This window comes from Megascapheus bottae, chromosome 2, assembly GCF_031878675.1.
Source record: "Megascapheus bottae isolate mThoBot1 chromosome 2, mThoBot2.hap1, whole genome shotgun sequence".
Lineage (NCBI taxonomy): Eukaryota > Metazoa > Chordata > Mammalia > Rodentia > Geomyidae > Megascapheus > Megascapheus bottae.
Window position 1 is genome coordinate 39,379,620 of NC_143510.1, and position 25,263 is coordinate 39,404,882.

At 36.1% G+C, this 25,263-nt stretch overlaps 1 protein-coding gene across 2 annotated transcripts in view; it reads right to left on the minus strand.

Annotated features, from left to right (window-relative positions):
- Cntn3 (contactin 3) overlaps positions 1-25,263 on the minus strand; it is a 259,601-nt gene that overhangs the window by 111,696 nt on the left and 122,642 nt on the right. For both annotated transcript variants that reach the window (XM_090324132.1, XM_090324126.1), the window contains exon 5: positions 8,434-8,529. In XM_090324132.1, the coding sequence (XP_090180258.1) occupies positions 8,434-8,529 (96 nt within the window). The remainder of the gene's footprint in view (positions 1-8,433; positions 8,530-25,263) is intronic.

Here is a 25,263-nt window from a genome sequence, read left to right on the forward strand (position 1 = left end):
TAGGCCAAACTCCCTGCCCCATAACCAGTCCTTTCTGCTTTGGCTTTTTGTGAAATAGGATTTTCTAATGAACTTCCATGTAGCTAGGTACAAGTACACACCACCACACCCATGGAGTCAGCTAACTACCTGACACGGTGTCTGCTAACTTTTTTCCAGGCTGACCTTCAACCACAATTCTTCTGATCTCTGCTTCTAGATAACTGTAATCACAGGCAGAAGCCACCAGTTTCCAGGTATAAGTCATTACTATTCTATAAGAAGAAATCACATGAAATACAGCTTCAACCAACATGGCCTCTGGTTATGAGTAGGTAATATGCAATCTTTGCTAGTAAAATCAATGATAATCTTAGAGATATCTCTTAATGCAATATACTCAAGAAAAATGACTGATACAGAAAAATTTCATATGAACAGTGAAAAATATCTCTATGTTTAATATACAAAGTATGTCTGTTTCTAATAAATTTAACTCAACAGGACATTAGAGAATGTCCTGGGAGGAACTGAAACCAGCAAATTGCAAACAGATGAGACCAAGTGAACTAAAAAAAGAAGTTTATTTTCTGCTTTAAAAATGCAAATGAAGTTCATGATGCTGTTAATACATGAAACATATTGCCAGAAAAATCATTGCCTAAGTCTGAAAGCCTGGCTCTCCTCATTCCCATTGCATGAATCGCCCCTAGAGATCTGATAGGGAGAGAAATGGATCCCTGTGCAGTGTCTGTGAATGAATTTTGAACCAGTTTCTTGAAATGCTGCACCATGATTCACTTCACCATTTCTTGCCTTTAAATCCTGCTACCAGCTCAAATTCCAACCTCATAAATCTAAACATATTTAAATGGGATGCATTTGGGAACTCCACCTCTGTTCAGACAATCTGAGTTTATTATTCTAAGCAGGTATACCTCCTTGGGATACAACAACGGAATGAAAAGATACAGAAAATCAACAATAAGCTACTCTAAATGGAGTTGCCAAGTAGTGCCTATGAGGATCAAAGTTGGGCAAAGACAACCAAAAGTTACTCGAGGTGCGGATTTCCTATGAGCACTGGCAGGTTTACCTGATATTCTATAGCTGGAAAGGTGGATGACAGCCAAGGAAATGTCAGCCACACATTGGGTACCCCAACAACTTTGCTCTCCATGGGAGCTCAAGTTAATGAAAACTTTCTGCTGAGGCAGGAATTATCTAGCTTATAAATAAATGAGCACCGATGGTCTATATAAAGGCAAAAATCCACTTCACTTTTCAAGTTTAAAACCCACCCATTAAAATGCTTTAACTCCTGCACAAGCTACAGCATTAACATTTTTTCTGTCTTTAAACAGTCCTTGAAAACATTTAAACATTTAAGATGGGTGTCTCAAGACCATCTGAACCAAAACTTCTCCAGGGCATGGTTAAAGAATGAACATACCCAAAAGAGACACCAAAGTATGGAACGAGAATTATGGACTGGGATAACAAGAGGGAGGACACAGGTAGTAGAATTGATAAAACAGCCATCAACACTCAGGACAGCATAAGTACAGTTTTAACCAAGGCTTACAGAAATTTACCAGCTACCGTTGCAACCCATTTTCTCTTTTTCCTTCTGGCACAGTATACTCAATTTCTTTATTTTCTGGGCTTCTATGTGTGACCACATGATTGGGGACCTGTTAACATTATGTACCCACAGGTAATGTATGCCATTTGAGTCTATTCTATGAAATCCATTCTTTCTTTATCCTTTTCCACCTGCTTCCCTAATGAGAACAGAAAGCACAACCTTCAACTTGTGTATCCAATGGAAAAGGCTGTAAGTTAAAGTGCCCCCTTGTGGTGAGGAAGAGTTGATATGGATTTCTCAGTCAGAAATACCTTTCAGATTGAGCTAAAATATTTTCAGATTTTATAATCTTGAAAACCATATTTTGATTACCTTTAAGTACTCATACAAAGGATCTGCCATTCAACAAAGCAGTTTTCAAATATAGTGTTGATCAATGTTACGCCTAATTTTAATTATAGAATTCAAAGTACTTAAAATGTAGCATTATGGCCAAGTAAACAATGCTTTTATATCATCTCTTTGCTAGTACACATATTAGTTGTCAGGAATTATATTACATAGCACTACAGTGATGATTTTACCTGATTAAAAGTCCCAACTAATGATCAAACTCATGAAGATTTGGGGAATACTGATTTGGGGAGTACTTGATTTGAACTGAACACACAACCTAATTTTTACTTATGGCAGAAATAATCAGTTTTGCGATTATATATAAACTCCCATTGAAGTTCTTTCCTGAAAGAGAGCATTTAAACTCTCATGCTTCCTTATTTTTTTCTTCTCTTTTGAATGAGCTTAAGGATCTGTCTGTCTGCGACTGGATGAAATGGGAGTAAGAATTTAGCTGACTTTGGAATGAAGAAAATAATTTCCTCATCATCTTATGGTGGATTATTGAAGGGATCTGAAAATGAGACAGGAAAGAAAAAGGCTGAAGCTATTCTGCTATAGGAAAATATATGAGTAGTGTTCAGTAGTACTGGGTGGAAATTCAACTCTTAGACTGAAATACTATATAGCAATGACTGAATTCCAACTCCTTCAAGTTGTCTTCCATGACCCTGACTCTTTCTAGGTCTTTCTGTGATGTGTCCAGTGCTGACTTTAATCAAAGGAAGATTCTAAGATAGCCCTTGGTGCAGTTGTCAAAATATACGGCTGTTATTGCTCTACATTTTATATTCACTGTCCTATTCTCCTTCCATCAGTTTCATTAAAAGTTGTAACTATGCATAGACATAGATACACATGACCACGCATCCCCCTTCCCCTACCCCCACCCCCCTCCCCGCATACCCAAACATACACAGGGGCATAGAGCTAACCGTCATAGTTCTTGCATGTCAAATGAGAATGCAGTATTTGGATAGAGGGCTTTCCCTCCATGGGCAAGGAAACAGGAGCTAATCAAGAAGGATGGAAATCCTGTGGTCCAGGAATCAGGACTAACTTACTCTGATTTCAGCATGTCCCTTCAGGGATGTGTCTCCACTCTCTGGATACATCAGTTTATCCCGATGCTAAATGTATGTGACAGAATGGAATGGTGCTATGTTCACAAATTCAAGATTCCACCATTTCTGGATATATATCCAATTCCATGGGGAAAGCATCTAATTGGCTGAGACTAGAAAATAGCAGGAACATTCTACCTGTGGGTTCTTCCTGGGGTGGGAGGGGGGGGTGGTAAGGGTTGAGCCCTGTGGGCTGCTCATACAGCGTGGATGACTCTGAAGCATCCATAGCCTCTGTCTCTAATGAAACCTATTTTAAAAAGTAAGTCTTTCATCCTCAATCCTAGATAATCCAAAGGGCAGGAAATCAAACATTTTCTAGAATCCTATCTTCCAAAAGGATGTATAAATATTCCAGGAAATATAAATCCACATGATTTAGAAAGGAAACAGTAAAATTTTATATGACTCATATCTTACAAGTTTTTTTTTAGGAGAGTGGGTGGTGGGGTTTAAACTCCTGGCCTGGGTGCTGTCCCTGAGCTCTTCAGCTCAGGGCTACCACCCTACCCCTGGGCCTGGGGCATTGTCCTTGAGTTCTTCAGTTCAAGGCTACCATTCTACCCCTTGAGCCCCCGTGCCACTTCTGGTTTTCTGGTGGTTGAGTCTCACAGATTTTAGTGCCCAGGTTGGCTTTGAACCATGATGCTTAGATCTTAGCTTCTTGAGGAGCTAGGATTACAGGCAAGAGCCATTGCAACTTTTAAGTTTTATATTTCCTGATTTGTAGAATCAGAACTTGAAGAATATACCATACAACTTTTTTTGTCTTTTGTGTGTTCATAGGGGATTGTTTTTAAATGTTTTAATAATACCAAGGCTCAATGACAAGAGTGCTGACTTATATGTGTGAAATTCTGGGTCTAATCCCCAACACAATATAAAAATCTTGTTTTAATTATATTGTGGTATTTATGAGAAATATCTGATGAACACTGAACTAGAAGTTGGGAAATAGGTAATTCAACAAGATTAGAGGCTATGATTTTTGTGTTCATAAGATAATGTTCTCTCTTTTCCCATCAAAAAGCAACCTAAAGCCTAAATCTGTCATTGCATGTGGTTGAGCTACCTGCTTTGAGCTTCAGTTTCCAAAGTAGAAGCTCAATGTAAAATGAGAATAGAGCTCTTTTCTTTAAATAAACCCTGTATCTGATTGAACTATGCCTTCTATCATTGTCATTCCAGGGATTCTTACCTACTAGTAAATGCTTTCTTGCTTCCCATGGGACCATACATTACAAGGATAGGGAGAATGCTAATTATATTTCAATTTCCTGCACATTGAGCTCTGTGCTTTAAACTGGAGCAGCTCATGGTGGGATTCAATAAATATTGATTTAAATATATTTCAATCAAATTTACCAAGTAATGCTCTCATTTTTCTCTATTTAATATCATCTTCATTCAAGAAGGGTCATAGTTACTACAGTAAAACATTATTATGAGACATCTTCTATAGAAAGAATATTTGCTGAATTAAATCAACAAAGATGGAAGGAAGAAAGGAAGGAAGGAAAGAAGGAAGGAAGGAAGGGAGGGAGGGAGGAAAGAAGGAAGGGAGGAAGAGAAGAAGGGAGGGAAAGAGGGAGGAAAGAAGGACAAATAGAAAGAAGAAAAGCAGAAGGAAGGTGGGCACATAGGCAGCCAGCCTCAAGGAATAATTTTAATTCTTTGTACATGTTAGCAATTTGCTGAGACTCAATATATTTTCTATCTCCATCTCCAACTACCAATTCAATATACTGCAATTAAATCTATCCACTACGTGCTTTCTTCTAAAGATCAAAATATTTTCCATTCATCCATAGAATAGCATCTGAGGTTTACATATCAATTTCCTCTGAATGTACTGATATGTTTCTTTAAATCTATTAATGTTTTAGTCTCCATGAAATGTTAATAGTCACATCAGGATTGACATGTATTTAAAAAACATAGCACTACAACTGTGATTATTTCTCTTTAGTCTACAGATGAATTCTCTACTAGGTTGACATTTTAACCTACATCCTGGTGAGAAGCAAGAAATTAGAAATAAGCCTCTTTGGTGGAGGCATCATTGGCCATTATCTGCTAATTAATTATGGTTTCACAGCTTTATACATTCTTACTTGACAAGGTGATGCAGCTTTCGGACATTTTACTTGAATGAAGACAGAAGGCATTGGTTTCCTGAAGAGAGAGTCTATTCAGTAAGTGAGGCAAGTCAGAAACACTTAAGTTTTCCCGTGAACATGTCTTCCTGACTTTAGAAAGTCTGAAAAGAGCAAATGCTTTAAATTTGATTTGATTACAAGTAGAATGGAATGTTAAGATAGTCTCTGGTAAATCAAGGTCCTAAGGTAAAGTGTTATTATGATCACAACTCCAATTGTGTGAGAAAATATGTTTGGAGTCATAACTACATCTGAAAAAATCTGTCTTCTAGCCTGTTACTTGGTAAAGTTTCTACCAACAGGGCAAGTTTCACAGACATGAAAATATCTATTTGGCACCATCTATACTATCTGAGATAACTTTTTTGGGGAGTCTATTCATCTTTGAGAAAAATAATAAAGATGTTGCTACAGTGGGTGTAAATCCCACACCATCTGGTTTGGTTGCTAACAGTTCTCACCTCGGTCACACTAGGATTTACAAAGCAATTTTTAGCACATTGCTCTAGTCTCCACTACCTGCTGTTTGACATCTCACATTCTCCTTTCACATCCCAAAGGCAATGTTCTAAGTGGATAGCAGTGCATAGGATTGAATTTTTAAATATCTGCACCTACCATGGATATGGAAGGCTTTATCAGACACCAAATAATTTGCTGATTAAACACAGGGACAGACTTCAAGTTTTTTCTCTATTCAGAATACATTTTAACAGCCACTGTTGGGCAAAAATTAACTGTTTATTCAAATATGTAGCTAGAATAACCAACTGAACTCCTTTCTAATTAGTATTTTATCATGAGATGCTCATGAATGAACTCATCTTGCAATCTTATTTGTAAGAAGATAATTTGTCTCATGCATTTGAATTTACACTGCTTTTGTGTATCAGCAACTGCACTGCAATTATATTAATTCCCAGCTTTTGAGAATATTGGCATTAGTAATGACACTATAAGAAATCTATGTCCAGTAGCTTATTTCTGGTTTGTCAACTACTACCTTTCCAACTCATTTGGGGGTATTACTTACTCTTGCTCAGAGAGATGTGCTGGATTATTCTGCTGAGATAGCACTGAACGGGAAGTAGTAGGCAAAATGTATGGGATATTAAAACCTTTTTCAAATAGTCATGTCAATCACTGAGAGGTAATACAGATACCTAGCAAAAATTAATTGTCAACTGCCATGAGATCTGACTGCTTTTAATTAAAGATATAAAGGTTTTGCTATATTTTTAAATTATTTACATGCATAAAGCATGATGGATAAGGAATATGGGATAAAAACCTTACTGATACCTGTATTTTGGCTATTTATGTGTCTGTTGAAGGGTTACAAATTTATTTCACCACATAATTTTAATGTAATTTTACTGGGGCCAATAATAGAAATTCTTAGTTGCAGGCTAATAGCAAAAGAAAAATTAAGAAGAGTAATTGCTAACCATTGCAAAGATGATCTACGTGTAGATCATCTTGCTAGCTACAGGTTTAAGTTAATACAAAAGCAATCCCAAACAGAACTGAACAAAAAGAAAAAAGAAATGATGAATTAATTCCAACTCCACAACCACCAACTCATCAACTGAGCCATGTGTTTCCTGTGTGGAAGCCTATGAAGAAAAGCAAGCAGCAGGAGTATTATAAAGCTATTGTGATTACGTATCATCCATCCATGTACCTATTCAATGGTATACTGTATCCTAGCCACTGTTTTTTTAATGCGGAAGTTTGTGACACAATGTTTTGATCAAAAGCAGGAAAAGGCAGGATGAAGAAACAAGACTAGGAATAGAACAACAGTGAATGATTCTATGGTTGAACAAATATTTGATCATCCATACAGCAAGCTCTGAATTGAATTGTAATCATCAGAACTGGCCAGTGTTGGTCTGACTCTTAAATTCTATTTTGCACTGTTTCCACAATGTGGGTTAAAAGCTGTGACAAATCAACAAGTATCACTGTATAACTGAGAACTGCAGGTCAGCCAATGACCCCATACCTCAATGCAAAATATCAGGTCCTTCCTGGAGGAAGGACCATACAACTGTACCAGAAGATACTACTTAGCTCCATCATTTGAGTCTGCTAAATTCTCTATTTTCTTCAAGCCAGACTGAACTCTTACTTTTATTTGTAATTAAGATACTTTGTTCTCAGCTTCAAAGCAAAAACCTCTCAAGAACTGAGCAAAATGTACTCTATTAAAGTAGACATGAGAGCCAATTTTAAATCCCTGCAGGCAAAAAGGTTAAGCTAGCCCTAGACCTGCAAGCACACATTCACATAGCCATCTACAAAAGAAGGAGATGTCTGTGTTATTAGACGGAGGGTTTATAATTAAAAGTGACCATCCACTGAAAGTGGAGGAGGACTGGGTGTGAGTCACGGAACATAAAGTCAAGAGTATTTTCATTTGAATAAGCTTTAAAAAGAAGGAAGAAGCTTTCTACAGTTCATCTCTATGAAGTCGTGTCTTCTCTAACACATTTATCTCTCAGTAACACATCCTCTTGATAGCAGATCATGTTTATTTCTCTGAGAATACATTTCATATACTCTTGACCACAAGAATAAGTGGGAAAAAAACAAACAGAACACTAGGATAAAACTAAATATTGTGATTTATTCCATAAGTCATTTCCACTCTATGTGACTATTTTTATCAAGTTTCTGATTTCAGTTTATCCCAATGTACTTTTGTGCATTTCACCTTGTACCAATTTGGCATGAAATTTACAATTGCAACCTCCTAATGAAAGTGATATGAATATACACATATACCATTCTCATATACCTAGATTATACAGAAAGGGGAGCAGAGAGAGACAGAGAACAAGAAGAAAGAGAGGAAAGAGAGGATTCAATTTGAACTTTCAAAGTCTAAAACTAAAGAGCAAGGGATGATGGTGTAAGAACATATGTTCAATACTAGTAAACAAGCAAAGTGGATGTGATCTCTGTGTCTCTTTGTAACTTCCATGGTTAGAAGACATAAACCACATAATCTCTCGATGGACTGCCTTTCTAAGAGTTTCTTGCACTTCAAATCAGCTGACAGAATGGAATGCTCTGGTGATTGAGGTTTTTACTTTATAGAAGCAGTTACAGAAGCCTGGCACAGGCTTTGGCGTGAAATGTATTTATGAATTACGGGGAGCAGGACCAGGTTGTTACTTACCACCAGAGTGTGGTGGGGGGCCGCAGAGCAGAACCACTCCCTGACCTTCACGCACTGACACGGTACTCCTCATCTTGGTTTTAAAATTTTCAAGATCTAATACAGAAACACAATGAAATAAAAATAACCCTGAGTATCACGGAAGATGATTACATACCAAATCATTATTTCCTAACTTAAGAAAACAATTCTAAGCCCTTTTCCCAGGAAAGTCAAGAGGAAAATAGGACTTTCCTCTTTTCAAGAGGAAAATCAGAGATTGATTTCTTTATTCAGGCTTTTAGAATATCAGCCATATAAATATAGTTCCACGGATCCCATGTTGATGATAAAGGGGCAAAAGGAAATGAATTTTCCAAAAAGACAAAGTAAATATCACAGTGAATCAAATCAGCCAAGCAATATGATTTGGAGAAGGAAACAAAATATTTTGAAACAACAATTCTACCTAGTTCCACATCTATGTCAGTGATTCATCATATCATAAAGACCATTACCTTCACATAGTCAAAAAGATAAACAACTCAGCAAATTAAAATAATGGATTATAATACACTAAATTAACTTGATTATACATAGTTAGATTATTTATAGAAATATTTAAAATAGGGCCGGGAGTTTGGCCTAGTGGTAGAGTGCTTGCCTAGCATGCACGAAGACCTGGGTTCGATTCCTCAGTACCCCACATACACAGCAAAAAGCCAGAAGTGATGCTGAGGCTCAAGTGGTAGAGTGCTAGCCTTGAGAAAGTCCAAGGACAGTGCTCAAGCCCTGAGCTCAAGCCCAGGACTGGAAAAAAAAAGAAACATAAATATTTTAAATATACACTTTCTAGTCACAGGTTATATTTGTCTCAAACAACATAGATATCCCTGGATATTAACAACTAAGCCGAAATTAATGGGTCAATAATAAACTGAAACCACAAATTTCTAGTTGTGGCTAAAAAAGGCAATTATTTTATAAGTACCCAGGAAATTTGTTATCAGCATTTAATAACTTTTTAAAAAAATAGCAATTAATATAAAATACTATCTTTTATTACCAGTGGTTATTTTTAGACATTTAATTTCTTCCCATAACAGTGTAAGATAGCAAATACGGTTCGTATTTTCAAGTTTAAATTACAACAGAGAGAAATCTGTATTGTTGGCATGTTTAGAAAAGCCCATTCCCATAGGGAAAAGAAATTAGAAATTGCTAATTTTCTTTTTTTTTTTTTTTGCCAGTCCTGGGGCTTGAACTTAGGTCCTGAGCACTGTCCTTGAACTTTCACAAGGCTAGAGCTCTACCACTTGAGCCATAGCACCATTTCGAGCACTTTTTTTTTGGATGTATCTGGTACTGAGGAATTGAATCCGGGTCTTCATACATGTTAGGCAGGCACTCTACCACTAGGCCAAATTCTTGGCCCCGAAATTGTTAATTTTCTAAAAACAAAGTCAAACACAAAATGTGACTTACACATTGAATATCACAATGAGGGAACTTTCTGTATCAGAACAATTTCCCTGAGCTGTGAAAGCACTTATTCACTTCATAGGTCTGAAAGGTGGACAAAAACTGCCTGAGAGGCAATGACACAAAGTATGCTCATTTACACTACAACTTAGATAATTTCAACTCTTCATTGAAATACATAAAATGCAAAGCAAGTACCACTAAATTGATTAAAAAATATAACCTACAGACAGATATAAATATTCCAAGCATCTTAAATCAAGATATCATCAGGAAAAAAGGTCCCTGTGCTCCATTTTATTGACACTGCAAAGTAACACAATTGCTAATTTATCATGTATTGAACCAACTGAGTAAAATGCACACATAAGTGTGCTCAGAAAAGAACTTTTTCTCCCCATTTTAATCAGAGAAGGTATGCTGCAGAAATGTTCTGAGACCCAAGCATTTTGTCATCTTAAATCTGTTACTAAAATGTTATGTTTCAAAACATCAAGGCTATAAAACACAACTGAGTTGGAACACAAAACTTAAACCAGCCAAATGAGTTTTCATGGTTAAGTGAGAATAAAACATATCAGAATGGAGCCTATTTGTGTACAAAATATTTCCAAAGATGACAGTTTTGGAATCTACGTATGCTATTTTCCTGCTCCACTCCTTGTTTTCTTCTAGGACATTTGAAAATTTCCCATCATGGATCTTAGCTAGAAGGTAAAAAAAATAGTTCTCCAGAAAGCAAGAATGTTTTCTCCAAAGGCAAAATATTGTTTGTCTTGGAAAGAGTATTCCTGGCACAGATATGCGCATCATAATGCAACCAGAATGGATGCTTTTCTTATGGTAGAGGAAGGCAAAGGACTTGTTTTGGATGCCTGCCTGATATGGTAGTTCAAAGAGTGTAAGCATCAGGGTAGCAAATATATATATATATACATATATATATATGTATATATGTGTATATATATAGAGAGAGAGAGACTTGGTTACTTGTAAGTCAGGTTATATTTTTCTTCCCCAAGCAGCATCCCCTAAAACTCATGTGTTGTATTTCCCAAGGTTGGGTTCAAGGACTACCTGCATCAATATTACTTAGAGTCTTTATTTCAAAATATACAGATCCTATTTCCACCCTATACCCCTGTTATAATAATCACAACCTATTATCATTACTATTTTTATTTCTATTATTAAGTCTATATAGTACACATAAAGAAAACAGGCAATACTAGTTTTTAAGTTTGTCTTATTTCACTTAATATTATTTCACCTGGTTTTAATCACTGTCCTGAAAATGGCATAATTTGATTTAAATTTTTAGTCAAATAATATTCCAATATATGTATATGTGACATTTTTTCGTATATTTTTATTGTAATTAACAGAAGGGTTACATGATATTTGCCAGATAGATGGTGCATTAGTTCCCATACATTGATACCCTTTCACACGTTTTTTTCTGATGGCAGCACAGAATTCCATTGTGTATAAATACCACATCTTCTTGATCCAACCATCAATGGAGGTACATCTGGGTTGGTTCCATATTTTTGCTATGGTAAATAGTACTGCAATGAACACCATTGTGCTAATGGCTTTAGTATGTCCTTGTTTCTGGATGATTGGGTAAATGCCAAGTAGTGGAATTGCTGGGTCATAAGGGAGCTCTATGTTTAGTCTTTTGAGGAACCACCATACTGCTTTCCATAGTGGTTGAACGAGTTTGCACTCCTACCAACAGTGTAGTAGTGATCCCTCCTGGCCACATCCCCTCCAGCATCTGTTGTTATTAGATTTCTCAGTCATGGCTATTCTAACTGGAGTGAGGTAGAATCTTAGAGTTGTTTTCATTTGCATTTCTTTTATGGCCAGAGATGTTGAGCATTTCTTCATGTGTCTATAGGCCATTCTTTCTTCTTCAGAGAAGACTCTCTTTAAGTTCTTGGCCCATCTTTTAATGGGATGGTTGTTTCTTTGGAGATTTGTTTTGGAGAAATTCAATTTTTTTTTAGCTGTGGACATATTTTAGATATGAGGCCTTTGTCCGTTGTATGGTTAGTGAAGATCTTCTCCCACTCTGTGGACTTTCTATTTAACTTGCTAAGGGCTCTGAATTTTTGCAAAGTTCTCTAACTGAACCTTATATATACTAAATATCATTTTGTGATTTCCAAAAAAGTTACAATAAGTTAATCCAAATTAAGTATCTTAGAATAAGTCTGGAAATTTTGGAGAATATGAAAATTATCTATGAGACAGAAAACTTATTAAACATTCACTTAGTGACCAAGGGTAGAAAGATAAGTGGTTAGTTATTCAATAAATATTTATTGGGAGCCTATGAAATTCAATTTAATACATGCTATGTATTATGTATAGATGTATCAAAGCCAACAGAAGCATTTTATTATCGTTTAATAGTTGTACGAAGGATTCTTTTAACAAGTCAGTTTGTGAATATAATGCTTCTTGCTCTATAACAGCCTTTCTATATTCTCATTCCTCTTTGACCCATTCTTTCCCTGACTTTTCTTAATTTTGTGGTATCTACAGTAAGTTCTTGAATAGCTTCATTGGTGACAAGGTCAAATGTATGGAGGAATGATACTAATGAAGATGCAGGAAAGGAATCAGAGAACCTATGAGAGTCTGCTAGGTGGATGATGGATGCTATGTATAAACAGGTGGACAGTTATATTTAGTATAACTTTAGCTCGTTTGTTTTTTTTTAATGGCTGCTAACACTGGACATGTGTTCATCTGTTTATGGTCTATCCAAAGACACTTTACAGGAAAATATATGCATATCTTTGCCCATTTCTTTTTATTTAATTTAGTGTACGTGTAATGAATGGGAGGGGGAGGTAGGGGTTCATTTACATAAATAATCTTGACTAGGAATAAAGTTAGAAGACTCACTATAACAAAATTAAGACATGGTATGTAGCCAAATGAAAAAGACAGATTCGGGCTGGAAAAGTAAAATAACAATGACTTTACAAATCAAAAGAGAAAACTCAAGAAATAGACCTTTACAAACATGTTCAGCTACATTTTGACAAAGGTCCAAAATCACATCCATTTGAGAACAGACTTTCAATAAAAAATGATACTGGAGGGCCAGGAGTTTGGCCTAGTGGTAGAGTGCTTGCCTCGCATGCAGGAAGACCTGGGTTCGATTCCTTGGTACCACATTCATAGCAAAAAAGCCAGAAATGGTGCTGTGACTCAAGTGGTAAAGCTCTAGTCCTGAGAAAGCCCAAGGACAGTGCTCAGGCCCTGAGCTCAAGGCCCAGGACTAGCAAAAAATTTTAAAAAAGATACTGGAATAAAGGGACCACCCAGCTAATAAAATAATCCTATACTGAATTTAACACTGCTATAAAAACTGACTCAGAACAGGCCATGGATTTCATTGTAAATACAAAAGCACAGATAATACATAATATCTTAGGTATTTGGTTATTATTTAGTATTTTATTTTCCTGGTAGATCTCCGCATCTATCCTATAGAAAACAGGAGGACAGGAACACACCCGGTGAACAAAAAAGACATGAGGAGATATTGTGAAGAGTCTAATATTCACGTGCTCGATCCAGTGTCTGATTCCATGACATACATGTAGTTGGAGCTGGTTTTGCATAGATTACTCAAGGGAAATAACTACTAGAGCCTACAAGTCTATCCACGGATGGCTTTAAATCCTCCAAAAGCAAGTATCATCTCTCAGAAACTAAGTCTAGGAAACACCATGTTAAACCAACATTAAGTTTCCATAGATAGAATAAGTTAGACTCCTTAATAGAAACAAGATGAGGGGTGGGGGTGGGGGAGGGAAATGGGGACCAAGGCATGAGAAAGGGTATCAAGGTTTGTGAAGCAATGCACCTTCTATCTGGTGAATATAATGTAACCATTCTATTAATTACAATTAAAATACCTGGAAAAAAAGAAAATAGGCACTGAGTAAGACTTTTAAAATAGGATATCACACAGTATCCTAATCATAGCCGATCAAATGTTTTCAGGGTCGAGGGCTGGGAGAACGTTTTATGAGAAATTCTGCCTAAGGCCATATTTGCAATTAGTACATAAATATTTCAAACACCATCAGCAAGAGAATGCAAGGTGAAACTGACTACTTTTCATTTTAAAAAAAGATTAAAACTGAACATAAAATGTAAAAATAGTTTGAATGTGTGACCTGCTAATTGATAGTGTTAAAATTTAAAACTGTAAGAATTCTCCTCAAAATATCTAGTGATCATTGGCATTAAGAATGGCAGGATGGGGCCGGGGGTGGGGGAGGATTTGGCCTAGTGTTAGAGTGCTTGCGTAGCATGCATGAAGACCCAGGTTCAAGTCCTTGGTACCACAGACAGAAAAAAAAGACGGAAATAGCGCTGGGTCTCAAGTGGTAGAGCTCTAGGCTTGAGAAAGCCCAAGGACAGCTCTTAAGACCTGAGTTCAAGGCCCAGAACTGGCAAAAAAGAAAAAAGAATGGCAGGAATATACATACTTGTAGGCACAGTAACAATACAGGGTGGGAGCCAAGCGCTGGTGGCATGTAATTCCAGTTACACAGGAGGTTGAGATCTGAGGATACTGATTCAAAGCCAGCTGGGGCACCAAAGTCTGTGAGACTCTTAACTCCAACTCACCACCATAAACCAGAAGTGACACTGTGGCTCAAAGTGATAGAGCAGTAGTTTTGAGTTGAAGAGCTTAGGCACAGGGCTCAGGCCTGTCAGGAACAACCAAAAGTAAATAAATGAACAAACAAACAAAATACAGGTGGGCAAAGAAAAGATACAGCACCCTACCTTAGTGCATTTTGGAAAAAACAAAAAACATAAAACCATGTGCCATCATTGTTCTGATGTATGGGTACAGCTGAGGCTACACAGAACAGCAGCCAAAGATTCCCAGCAATAACACCAACTGGGGCTTTTAAAATCCCAGAGATAGGTCAAGACCTCAAGCTACATCTCCTTGAAGTTTTATGTAAGGATGTCCCCTCAAATAGCTATCTGAGCTCTGAAGACAAATTTTTATTTTTAGATAAGCCAATCCCTGTACTTTGTTTGATTGCACTTTGTTTAATATATATGCATACATATATGTATCATAATCAATTTCTAGATGATGATGAAATTCATATTCTCTGTCCTAAGAGTCATTTAGTCCTTCAGAAGGTGTGTATGCGAATATGTGTATATGGTGCGGATAAATTCTGCCTGCATATTTACACAATAGGGTATCATCTCACACTTTTGAGTTTTCCAAGCACAAAATTTTGTTTATACTCTAAACTACTTCTTTCAACTTATTTAAAGTATGCTTTTTTTCAAGATCTAGTTAAAAACTATCTTCTTTTGTGAAAGAAGCATTTTAAAACAATGTTTATTTTAACTGCATTTTAGGTTGGTCTTCTCTAGGATATTAAAGGTGAGGGTATAAACATCCTCTCTCTTTTCTTGCTTCCTACTGAAGTTCACCTATGGTGTCTATCTTACCTAAGCATCCAGCTTTTATTCAATCCAGCAAGGATAACCTCAGCTATACTGGCCAAACACTAGGCTTCTCTAGTGGCTTTCAAATGCTGCTCTACACCATTAGTTGAAATAACAGTATCTACTAACAAAAAATAATCACATTGAATTCCTAGAAATACCAAGTAATCTAATGAAGTGTGAATATGAAAAGAGAGCTATTTATATTTTAAAAATTCAGTCTTTTGAGAAACTCACTAAAGAAATTTCCTTTCCCCTCTTTCAAAACTGATACCCATATACATAGAGTGAGCAAGACAACCAAAACTACTAAGAAAATACAAAGTAAATTTTATTCTGTTTGTTCTATTTGTGCAACCAGAGGGCTTCAGAAACATTTTGTGTTATCACTCAAATGCAAAGAAAAATAATTGGAAATCACAGCAACTTCATAATTGGTGTATTTTGTATAAATACTACAATGAACTCCTACTGTCAATTGCTCAAGGAAGAGTGTTTTGGCACACTAAAAAGGCTAAAAACCAAAAATTCAATTATTTACAGAGTTGTGTATTCAAGGAAAAATTTAATCAATGATGATATGTATGAATCTTTTATAAAGATTTAAGCCATATCTCCAATTCTACCTTTTTGTTGGTTAACTGACTTAGATAAGAATCGTACAGACTTTTCTGCCAGGTCTGGCTTCAACCTGCAATCTTCATATCTTAGCTTTCTGTGTAGTTAGGATTTACAGGCATAAGCCATGGTCCAACTGGCCAATTTGGGTATTTTGATTACTTTTTCTTTTTGTCAGTCATGGAGCTTGAACTTGGCCTGGGATCTATCCTGGGCTCTTCAATTCATGGCTACTGCCCTACCCCTGTATCCCTGGAGCCACAGCCCCACTTCCTGTTTTCTAGTAATTAATTGGAGATAAGACTCTCACTTTCTTTAATGTCTGGGCTGGTTTTGAACCCTGATATTTAGATCTCTGCCTCCTGAGTAGCTAGGATTACAGGCCTGAGCCCCCACACCCAGCAATTATCTTAATTTCATTCTCTAAGGAGATGATAATATCATGATCATTTCTTCTGTATAGGAAGCCATGTAGGGTTTTTTTGTTGCTTTTTCTCTCTCCAGGATCAGGACTTGAATTCAGGGACATGCACTTGATTAGCTGAGACTCTATCACTCGATGTGCCTCTTAAGTCTGGCATTCTAGGAAACTAGGATTACAGGTGTGAGTCACTGGCTTATGGCCCTATTTTTTTAATGGTATAAAACTATTTTTAAGATTCAACCATAATCTTTGACATAAAATCAGACAAATGAGTACAAAGAAATAACATACCTTTAAGATACAGGAATTTAAATCTTGATAAGAAATGGGGATAGGAGAAAATTTAAAAGTTCAAATATTAATTGGAAAGTATCTAATAAGTATTTCTAGTATTAACATTATTTACTTCTTGAAGTAGTATTTGTTAATATAGACAAAATAATCAATATTTTTATTTATGCCAATTCTGGGACTTGAACTCTAGGCCTGGGCATTGTCCCTGAACTTCTTTTTGCTCAAGGCTAGTGCTCTATCACTTGAGTCACAGTGCCAATTACAGTGGGTCCTTTGGCCCCACTTTTTTGGTCAGTTTTGGGGCTTGAACCCTGGGCCTGGATATTGTTCCTGAGTTCTTCAGCTCAAAGCTAGTACTCTACCACCTGAGCCACAGCACCACTCCTATTTCTTTTTTCTTGGTGGGTAAGCAGAGATAAGCCTCATGGACTTTAGTGCCTGGGTTGACTTTGAAATATGATCCTCAAATATCAGCCTCCTGGATAGCTAGGATTTCATTTGTAAGCCCCACAGGTGGATGGCTCCTATTTAATTTTTATCACCACAGTTTTCTATAATTTCTACTTACTCAACACCTCACAGCTAGTTGAATATTTCCTCAGTAATATCCGTTGAATTAAACACCTGGGATTATAAGTCTCCCAGCATTTGCTATGTCTCCACAATAGTTTAAAATTTCATAATATTACTGCCTTTAAGAGATGAAATTTTAAGGATAGAAGATTTTTCACTATAAACATATTCTATCCCTTACAGAAATAATAAAAAATAAAAACAGGTCTGAGCACCCGTGGCTCAAATTTATAATCCTAAAGAGGCTGAGATTTGATTAAAGCAGTTCACAGCTCTTCCAGGCAAGAAAGTCCATGAGGCACATTTCCAATTAAGGAACAAAAAGCCACAATTAGAGCTATGGCTGAAATGGTAGAATGCTAACCTTGAACTATAAATTTTCATGGATAGCACCTAGGCTCTAAGTCCAAGCTCAAAATAGACAAAAATTAAATAAATAAATATATATACATTCTAAATAAAAATAAATAAATATATAAATAAAATGAAAAGTGTAAAGTTCAACAACATAAATACCAGGAAATAGATACATGAAAGAGCTTTGGTAGAGCCACGCAGAATGGGAAGACAAATGAAGACAAGGGGAAGAGAATACAAATATTCAATTCACATCCTACAAAAGTACGAAAAGGTAAATATGGGTTGGGATGGATGGGTAAGAATGTTGATAGTGATGAAGTTAATTGCAATGGACTATATTATGAACTGCTTTGTTGAAAGGTAAGTCCTTTATACAACTACCTGACAATAAGCATTAATGCAGAAGTTTTCTGAACTCTATACACACTCACGCACAAGTGGAAAGGCAAGTAGATGAGGAGAGGAAGAAAGAAAGGGGAAAGAGTGAGGAGAGAGCTGAGAATGAGGGAGGAGAGGTTAAATCAGGAAGCTTTAACTTTGCCTTACTAACAGGTAATTTGGAGCATATTTCCACGCAGTTCACAGGCTGCAAGAACATGCATGAGCTGATACTGTATGATTAACCTTGTTAAATTGAGGGAATATATTTAGATTTGCTTTTTCTTTAATTAAAGGACCAGTTCATACTCGAAGATTTCACTTAAGTAAGAAAGGAGACCTCAAAGCTTCTTTGGCAAACTGTATGAAGGAGATAACTTTACTTGCAGTGATACAGGAGGCCAGTTTGTAAAGGATCTGTGATGATTTTAATATATAAGAACAGTTGGAGATGCACACAGTGTATCTGATAAGATACTTACAACAAATCTGTGAGAAAATCAGGACAGATAGTTTTTCCCAATGGTCACATAACCAAATGAAGGGCCCAAAGCTTATATTTTGTGTAATATGGCTCAGTTGGTAAGTGTGACATCTGAGATTTCCAATATGAAGAATCAGAAAAAAATACCATAGCCAGATCAAATCAGAAGCCTCTGACTCCTGATTGGCCTTGATAAAATCCACTCCTATAAAGCTCAAATGGATACTCTGCAGAAGGGCCCTTGGGGAAGCCATGGTTACTTTGTTCATTCTTTCAATAATTCAAGTTGGTTTTCAAGAGATCTTATCAATGCCTCTGAGGCTAAATAGGAGGTATACATTGGGGAGGTGTGTGAAAAGGAACCTCTATATCTTCCCATGCATTCCTGTGGTTTTGTGTCTCAACAATTAGTGCTAACACTTGCCCAGAAGCCCATAGGATTTGCTGTGAAGAGATAAGGAACAGATCAATGAGAAAGAATTTCCAAACTGGACGTTCACAGCCCCATAACCAGCAGTAATTGGGTCCTGCTAGAGATCAATTCTATTATCCTATATAGTTGTGCATTCTTCATTTCCTCCATTGCATAATGTTCTAGCAAATAGTGGCTGATTATTAATTTAGCAGCCATATCCTCCAGTAAAGTGTAAGCACTTTGATGAAACATTGTTGACAGCCAAAGAGCTTAGTGTGCTCCATGTACTGAATTCATAAAACAAATGTTAAGTGTTGTCAGAAAGTGATCTCGCTCATTTTTAACACAACATTAACTTACAGAAAATGAAGTAATCTAGGACTAGAAGATTGAGAATCTGAGATTGCTATTTTATTTAGTTGATTCTATCCCTTAGCTAGTCATCCTTCAAACCATGTTAAGAGATCATTTACAGAGAAAATGTTTTTTTATTAAATCTCGTAATTGTGAAATGTGGAGAAATACATACATTTCCTCTTAAATTTAATGCTAGCTTGGCATGACTATGACATGTAGCTTGAATTTAACATTTTGCAAGCAGTAATATCTATGTAATTTACAATTTATACAGAATAATTAAAATGACATTTTTATGAGACTTCCTACTACTTTTTATGAAATAAACCTTTGAAAAATTTAACCCAGAAACAAACAAAAATCCACCACAATATAGTTATTTGAGAAAATAAAATCATCTATTTTGTCATTTTAACACCATTCCCTAAAATAAACTTAAACATAATAGATGGATATAAATATTATGATTTCCTGCTTGTTGCCATGGAAACACCATTATCACTATATCTCTGAATATGCATTGCCAGTATTTCTCTAGAAAAGCAAACAAGTACAAATTCATAGTGCTTGTTTTCTGTGGAAGTTATCTAAGATCCAGAATAAGTAAAGACATGAGTATAATTTTGTATTTCAGATATGCATTACAATGCTACTAGCTGACATATGAATCCATTAGTCTGGTAGAACTGCCTCCCATAGCTCTATATTTAAAGTCTTTGAAAAAATGTTTCATGGTTTAAATTTTTAAAGAGCCAAAATGTATACAAATTAGAAAGCAATTAGGATAACTGTACTGGTGCAGAGATAAAAAGAAGAGAAAATGAGACAAATGTAAATACATTTTTGTTGGAACACATGGGACCACTTATTAAATGGGGGTGCATTATCCTTTTATGGTGTATTGAAAGTGTAAGAAATCATGAATCTGGCAGGAAAAATGCATGCTATCAACTGTGCATATGATGATTCTTTTCACAAAATATATTGCCTGTTGTGTTGACCATGCCAAATTAGGCTACAATAATCATAAATAAGAGGGCCACCAAGGATATAATCTGTAGGCTTGAATGTATATAGCAGTATTTAGATGACACAAAGGTTTATTTCTGTTTTAATTCATTTTTGTATAACTATCATATAATGCGGAATTAGATTTTTTATTGTTAAGAGATTATACAGAAATGTGTTCCCCATATAGTCTCTTTGCCTTCTGCATCTTCCCAGTAAACAAAAGGTTTGTCTTCACTTGACAAGGTGTTTTGAGGAACAAGCAGACAGGTATGTGCACACAGACAATGTTACATCACAGGTGCTGAGATTTACTTGTACATTTGGCAGATAACACCTCTATAATCAACCTCTTCCTTGCTGGGTAAATAAAAAATAAATCTATATCTATATATTCTTTCTCCTTTTTTCAGGATAAGTATCATACTTAAACATATCCACATATCTAGATCAGGCCTGCACACATTTGCATACAGTGTGACCACTGCTTGGCAAGCTCTTCCTTCATACTTCTAGGAGTCTACTCAGATACCACTGGGGGGGGGGAGGGAGATGGGTGTATGTACATACAAGATTTTGAAATCAAGACTTCATGCTTGCCAGACCATTATTGGACCACTTGAGTCACACCCAAATCCATGGAGCATTAATTATATTTTAAATAGAGGCTTCCATTTGTTCAATGCCAGCTTTGGGCTATAATCCTCCTTCAGTGTTTCTTAACTGAAATTATTGCTGTGTGCCACATTTAGTGTGTTTTTCTTGAAAGGGGTGTTGGTTTTTATTGTTGGTGCTTGTTTGTTTTATTTTACCCTGAGTACCTCTCTAGCTGTAATCCTTCTATTCTCACCTCCTAAGAACTGTTCTGGTGCTCACTTGTTAAATTCATGGTTGGACGATAATTTTTCCTCCAAATCAAAGAAAGAAGTATTTACTTTTAATGTTTACTTTTATTTTGCTTATTAATATTTTCACTAAATCACCTATTATTATCTCAAATCCTTCTCCTACTTCGTATCATATGTACACAATCTATTGCATTTTCTTTTCCTTTTTGAAGTCACTGGAGTTTGAACTTAGAAACTTGCACTTGTTAGACTTGCACTTGCTACTGTACCACTGAGGCATGCATCGGACACTAATTTTGCTGGTTATGTTTTCAGATAGAGTCTTCCTTCCAAAAAGGTATGTCTACATGTGACTTCTACACATTTCTGCTAGGGATGTCTTGGAATCATGATTCTCCTTTTCTCAGCCCCTCCAGTAGCTCCAACTAGAAGCACAAACCATATAACTTATTTGTACAATCTTACTCTTGATCTATTTTCCCATCTTGGGGAAATGTAAGGGTGAAAATCCAGAATAAACTGTGACTTCTCTATCACAGATGACATTTTCAAAGGTTTGGCAATACCAGCTAATATTTTACTAGGTCATAGTAAGTGCTGGCAATTTCTCTATTTTGCATAAAGCCAGACAGTGGGAAATTCTGCATCATTACTGTCTGTCTGGTTCTGTCCTTCCTTCTGGGCCTTAGGAATCTTTTAATTTCATCCCTTACTTACTGATGTCTGACCTATTCCAGTCATGAACACTAAGTACAACCGGATGTCTTTACATATGGATAATCACATCTTACTGACCAGGCCTATGCTCTTGCAATACCAACTTTGATCCACTTAGCTCTTCTGATTTAAAGTGCTGGCCCAACACCATCACTCCTTTCCTTCAAATTTACTTAGTACTCTGTCACTTTCTCTTATTTAAATGGGTTAGCATGATCTGAGCTCCATTAACCTCTCCCTTTACGATTTCTACACAGACTTCCACACATTATAACAGCATAGTGCTTTTAACTACCAGGTAAACCTCACTGGACAGGGAAGTCTTGGTTGAGACTTGGAAATGACTGGGTTGTTTATCAGCTTTGTGGATATTGCCAGAGTGAAGTACCATAACAAGAGGGCATTATCATAGTAGAAAGATCTAATTTCACAATTCTGAAGGCTAGAAATGTAAAATTATGCTTGGGAAAGTGTTTTATTCTTCTGAAACCAGAGATTCTATCCTTGCTCAAGTTTTCTTAGCTTTTGTTGGCAAGGTTGCCAGTTCTGACAAGCATCTCCTGCGGCCAATCTTCATTATTCTGCGGCCTTTTCCCCATACATATGTGCTTACAAGGATATCTACATATCTTCTTACAAGGACACCAGTCATTCTAATGTTCAGGGGTCCACCTTTACCAGTGTGACCTCATCTTAACTAAATACAGTCATAAGGACCCTATTTCCAAATATTGTCATCAGAGACACTGGGTTAGGATTTCAATATATTATTTTTAGAGACCCACTTCTGCCCACAAAAAGGTAGTAAAATAAATAAACAAATTAGCATGTTATATCAAGTGAAGAAAGAGTATCCACTAATACAAATCCAACCCTTTCTCAAAGCTAGGCAGGCTTCAGAGTGTTTGAGCAGTAAGTACCTTTTACCTTCTGGAATCTCCTGGTTATATACAAAATGCTAACCTTTAATAGATAGCGTGGCCCTTGTAATTGCATGGATAGACTCATTTTATCTTCTTGGAAACTTCAGGATAATGGATTATGATTCCTTCAACTTTTCCGACATCAAACAATGCTTTCTTCTTGATAGCAAATACACTTCTCTTGGTACCCTTTATCTCTACTCCAACTGGTTTTAAAAACTGAACTTGGCAAAGCTTAATTTCCAATTATCAAGTAAAAGTTTCAATATACTCTTAGGAAACCATTTTAATTGAAGAAATTGAAAAAAATTCTCAGTTATAAAGTTGTCAGGTATTCACTGAATGTGGCCTCTTCTTTGATTGCTCAATTAAAAAATACCATCAACCATTTAAAATCTTAATTAAATTCCCCAAGTAGATACAATTAGTTATTATTAAATATACATGGATATGAATATTTTTACATTAGTAGTATACTATGTTATGTACAACAGCAACTATCCTAATAGGGAAATATGATAAGAATGGCAGACGAGCAATTCAGTGCAGCTATCTTTTAGACACTCATAAACATAACCTTTTAATGAAGCACACAGTGCCTAGACAGTGGCTTGCAGTATGGGTACGTGGTGAATGCTGCCTTTCAGTATGTCTTTCAGTATGTTTGACACCTACAAGAGCATTCATAAAGTTAATGCACTAATGATATAGTTTGCATATGTCCTTAAACAATACAATACTTTCTAAAACAGCCTTCTGATAATAGGATATGGAAACATTAAAAGTGCTCTTCTATTATGAATGATTTCTACAGGAAGCAATGCAATTACATAAAATATTTTTGTAAAATAAGCATTCAACTATGACAAAAAGCAACAGTAATGCTACTAAGGCATGTAGATGGAGAGAAATACTTTCTATATGCCCTTTAGTGTGTATTAGCAATGAGCAATGCAAAGATAACAGAATGAAGAATGTTGCCATAACACTAGGATGAAAGGTATTGTCCATCTTGGAGAATTACAGGCAAGGCAGTCCTTTGTAATGTCATTAGCAAAGAGTCTTCATTCTGGTTTGGATTAACTGATTAAAAATTCAATAATGACCATGAACTCTGGGTTGCCAATTAGTGTATCTGGAGGTGGTATAAATGAGAAGATAAGGCCAAATACTGGAATTGGATAGTAGAGCCATGTGTTTGAAGTATAAACTTTATTTTCAGGGATCTTTCCATCCCATTCTCTCTTCCACTCTGCTTTCTGGATGCAGAGAGGTAAGCAAATCTATCTGCTCTTCCACACTGTCCTGCCACCATGATAGTCTGCCTCAATTCAGGCCCTGAACAATAGAACAGGTGACACTGGGCTTAAACTTCTGTGACCGGGAACCCAAAGTAATTCCTTTGTCTTTAATGGCATAATCTCAGGGCTGAAATTTCTCACTCACATGCACATGTTTAGGTAGATTTAAGTTGGTAGAAAAATAACAATATTCAATTCTGTAAATATTGCTATGTGTATGTGAATGTGTATGAGTTATGTGTGTATACACAAGGCTCTGTACACTAAACACTGACACTATATACTGAGCTAATCTCTTTAATACTGAATTCTTCAACTATGATTATTCTGAAGGGTCTTATGCCATATCCATTAACAATAAACTTGGAAAAAACAACAATAAAAATATCTTCTTAATAATTTCACTTTGATTACATGAAAAAATAACATTTACCCCAAATTATTAAAATCAATTTTGTTTCTTGCTTTTTACAATATGGCTAACGCAATGGTTAAAATCCCTGGTGACATACACAGTATTCAGATTGCACAGAGCCACCTACAAAGTGTTTGCTTCTGAAAGCCATGACACTATAGGATTTAGAATGTTCTTTTTCGTTGGTGTTTTTTTTTAATGATGTTATGACAATGTTAATGTTCTTGCTGCTTATCTATTCTTTAAAGATTTACCACTAACTCTTTCTTATTGGACAATGTAGACACTAACATATCTGATGAGAAGTGTTCATCGTATGCATTTCTTTTGTACTCCTCTAAGTTGCTAACAGTAGGAGTGAAATCATTTTGTCCTCAAATTAAACTTCTCTATTTACAAACATGAACCATTTTATAATGAAGAGGTAAGAAAACAATCCCAGTAGGTCAATATTTTAAGCTACTTGGGGAATCACTCATTCTGGCAGACCCATCAGGATGCAGCCCAGCTTAAAATTGGATGATCCATGCAGACCATCACCTGATGTCATTTTATAGATGAGGCACTCAGCTGGGAACATCTGTTTTAAGATTTTCCAGGTTGCAGCTCTGTCTTCCATACCACATGGGCCAGAACTATTGGTTTTTAACCAATTATTTATCCACTTATTCAATGTGATTAATGGAGTGTTTATGGATGAAGAACATTTATTTTTCCTTAGATATCTCATGACGCACATC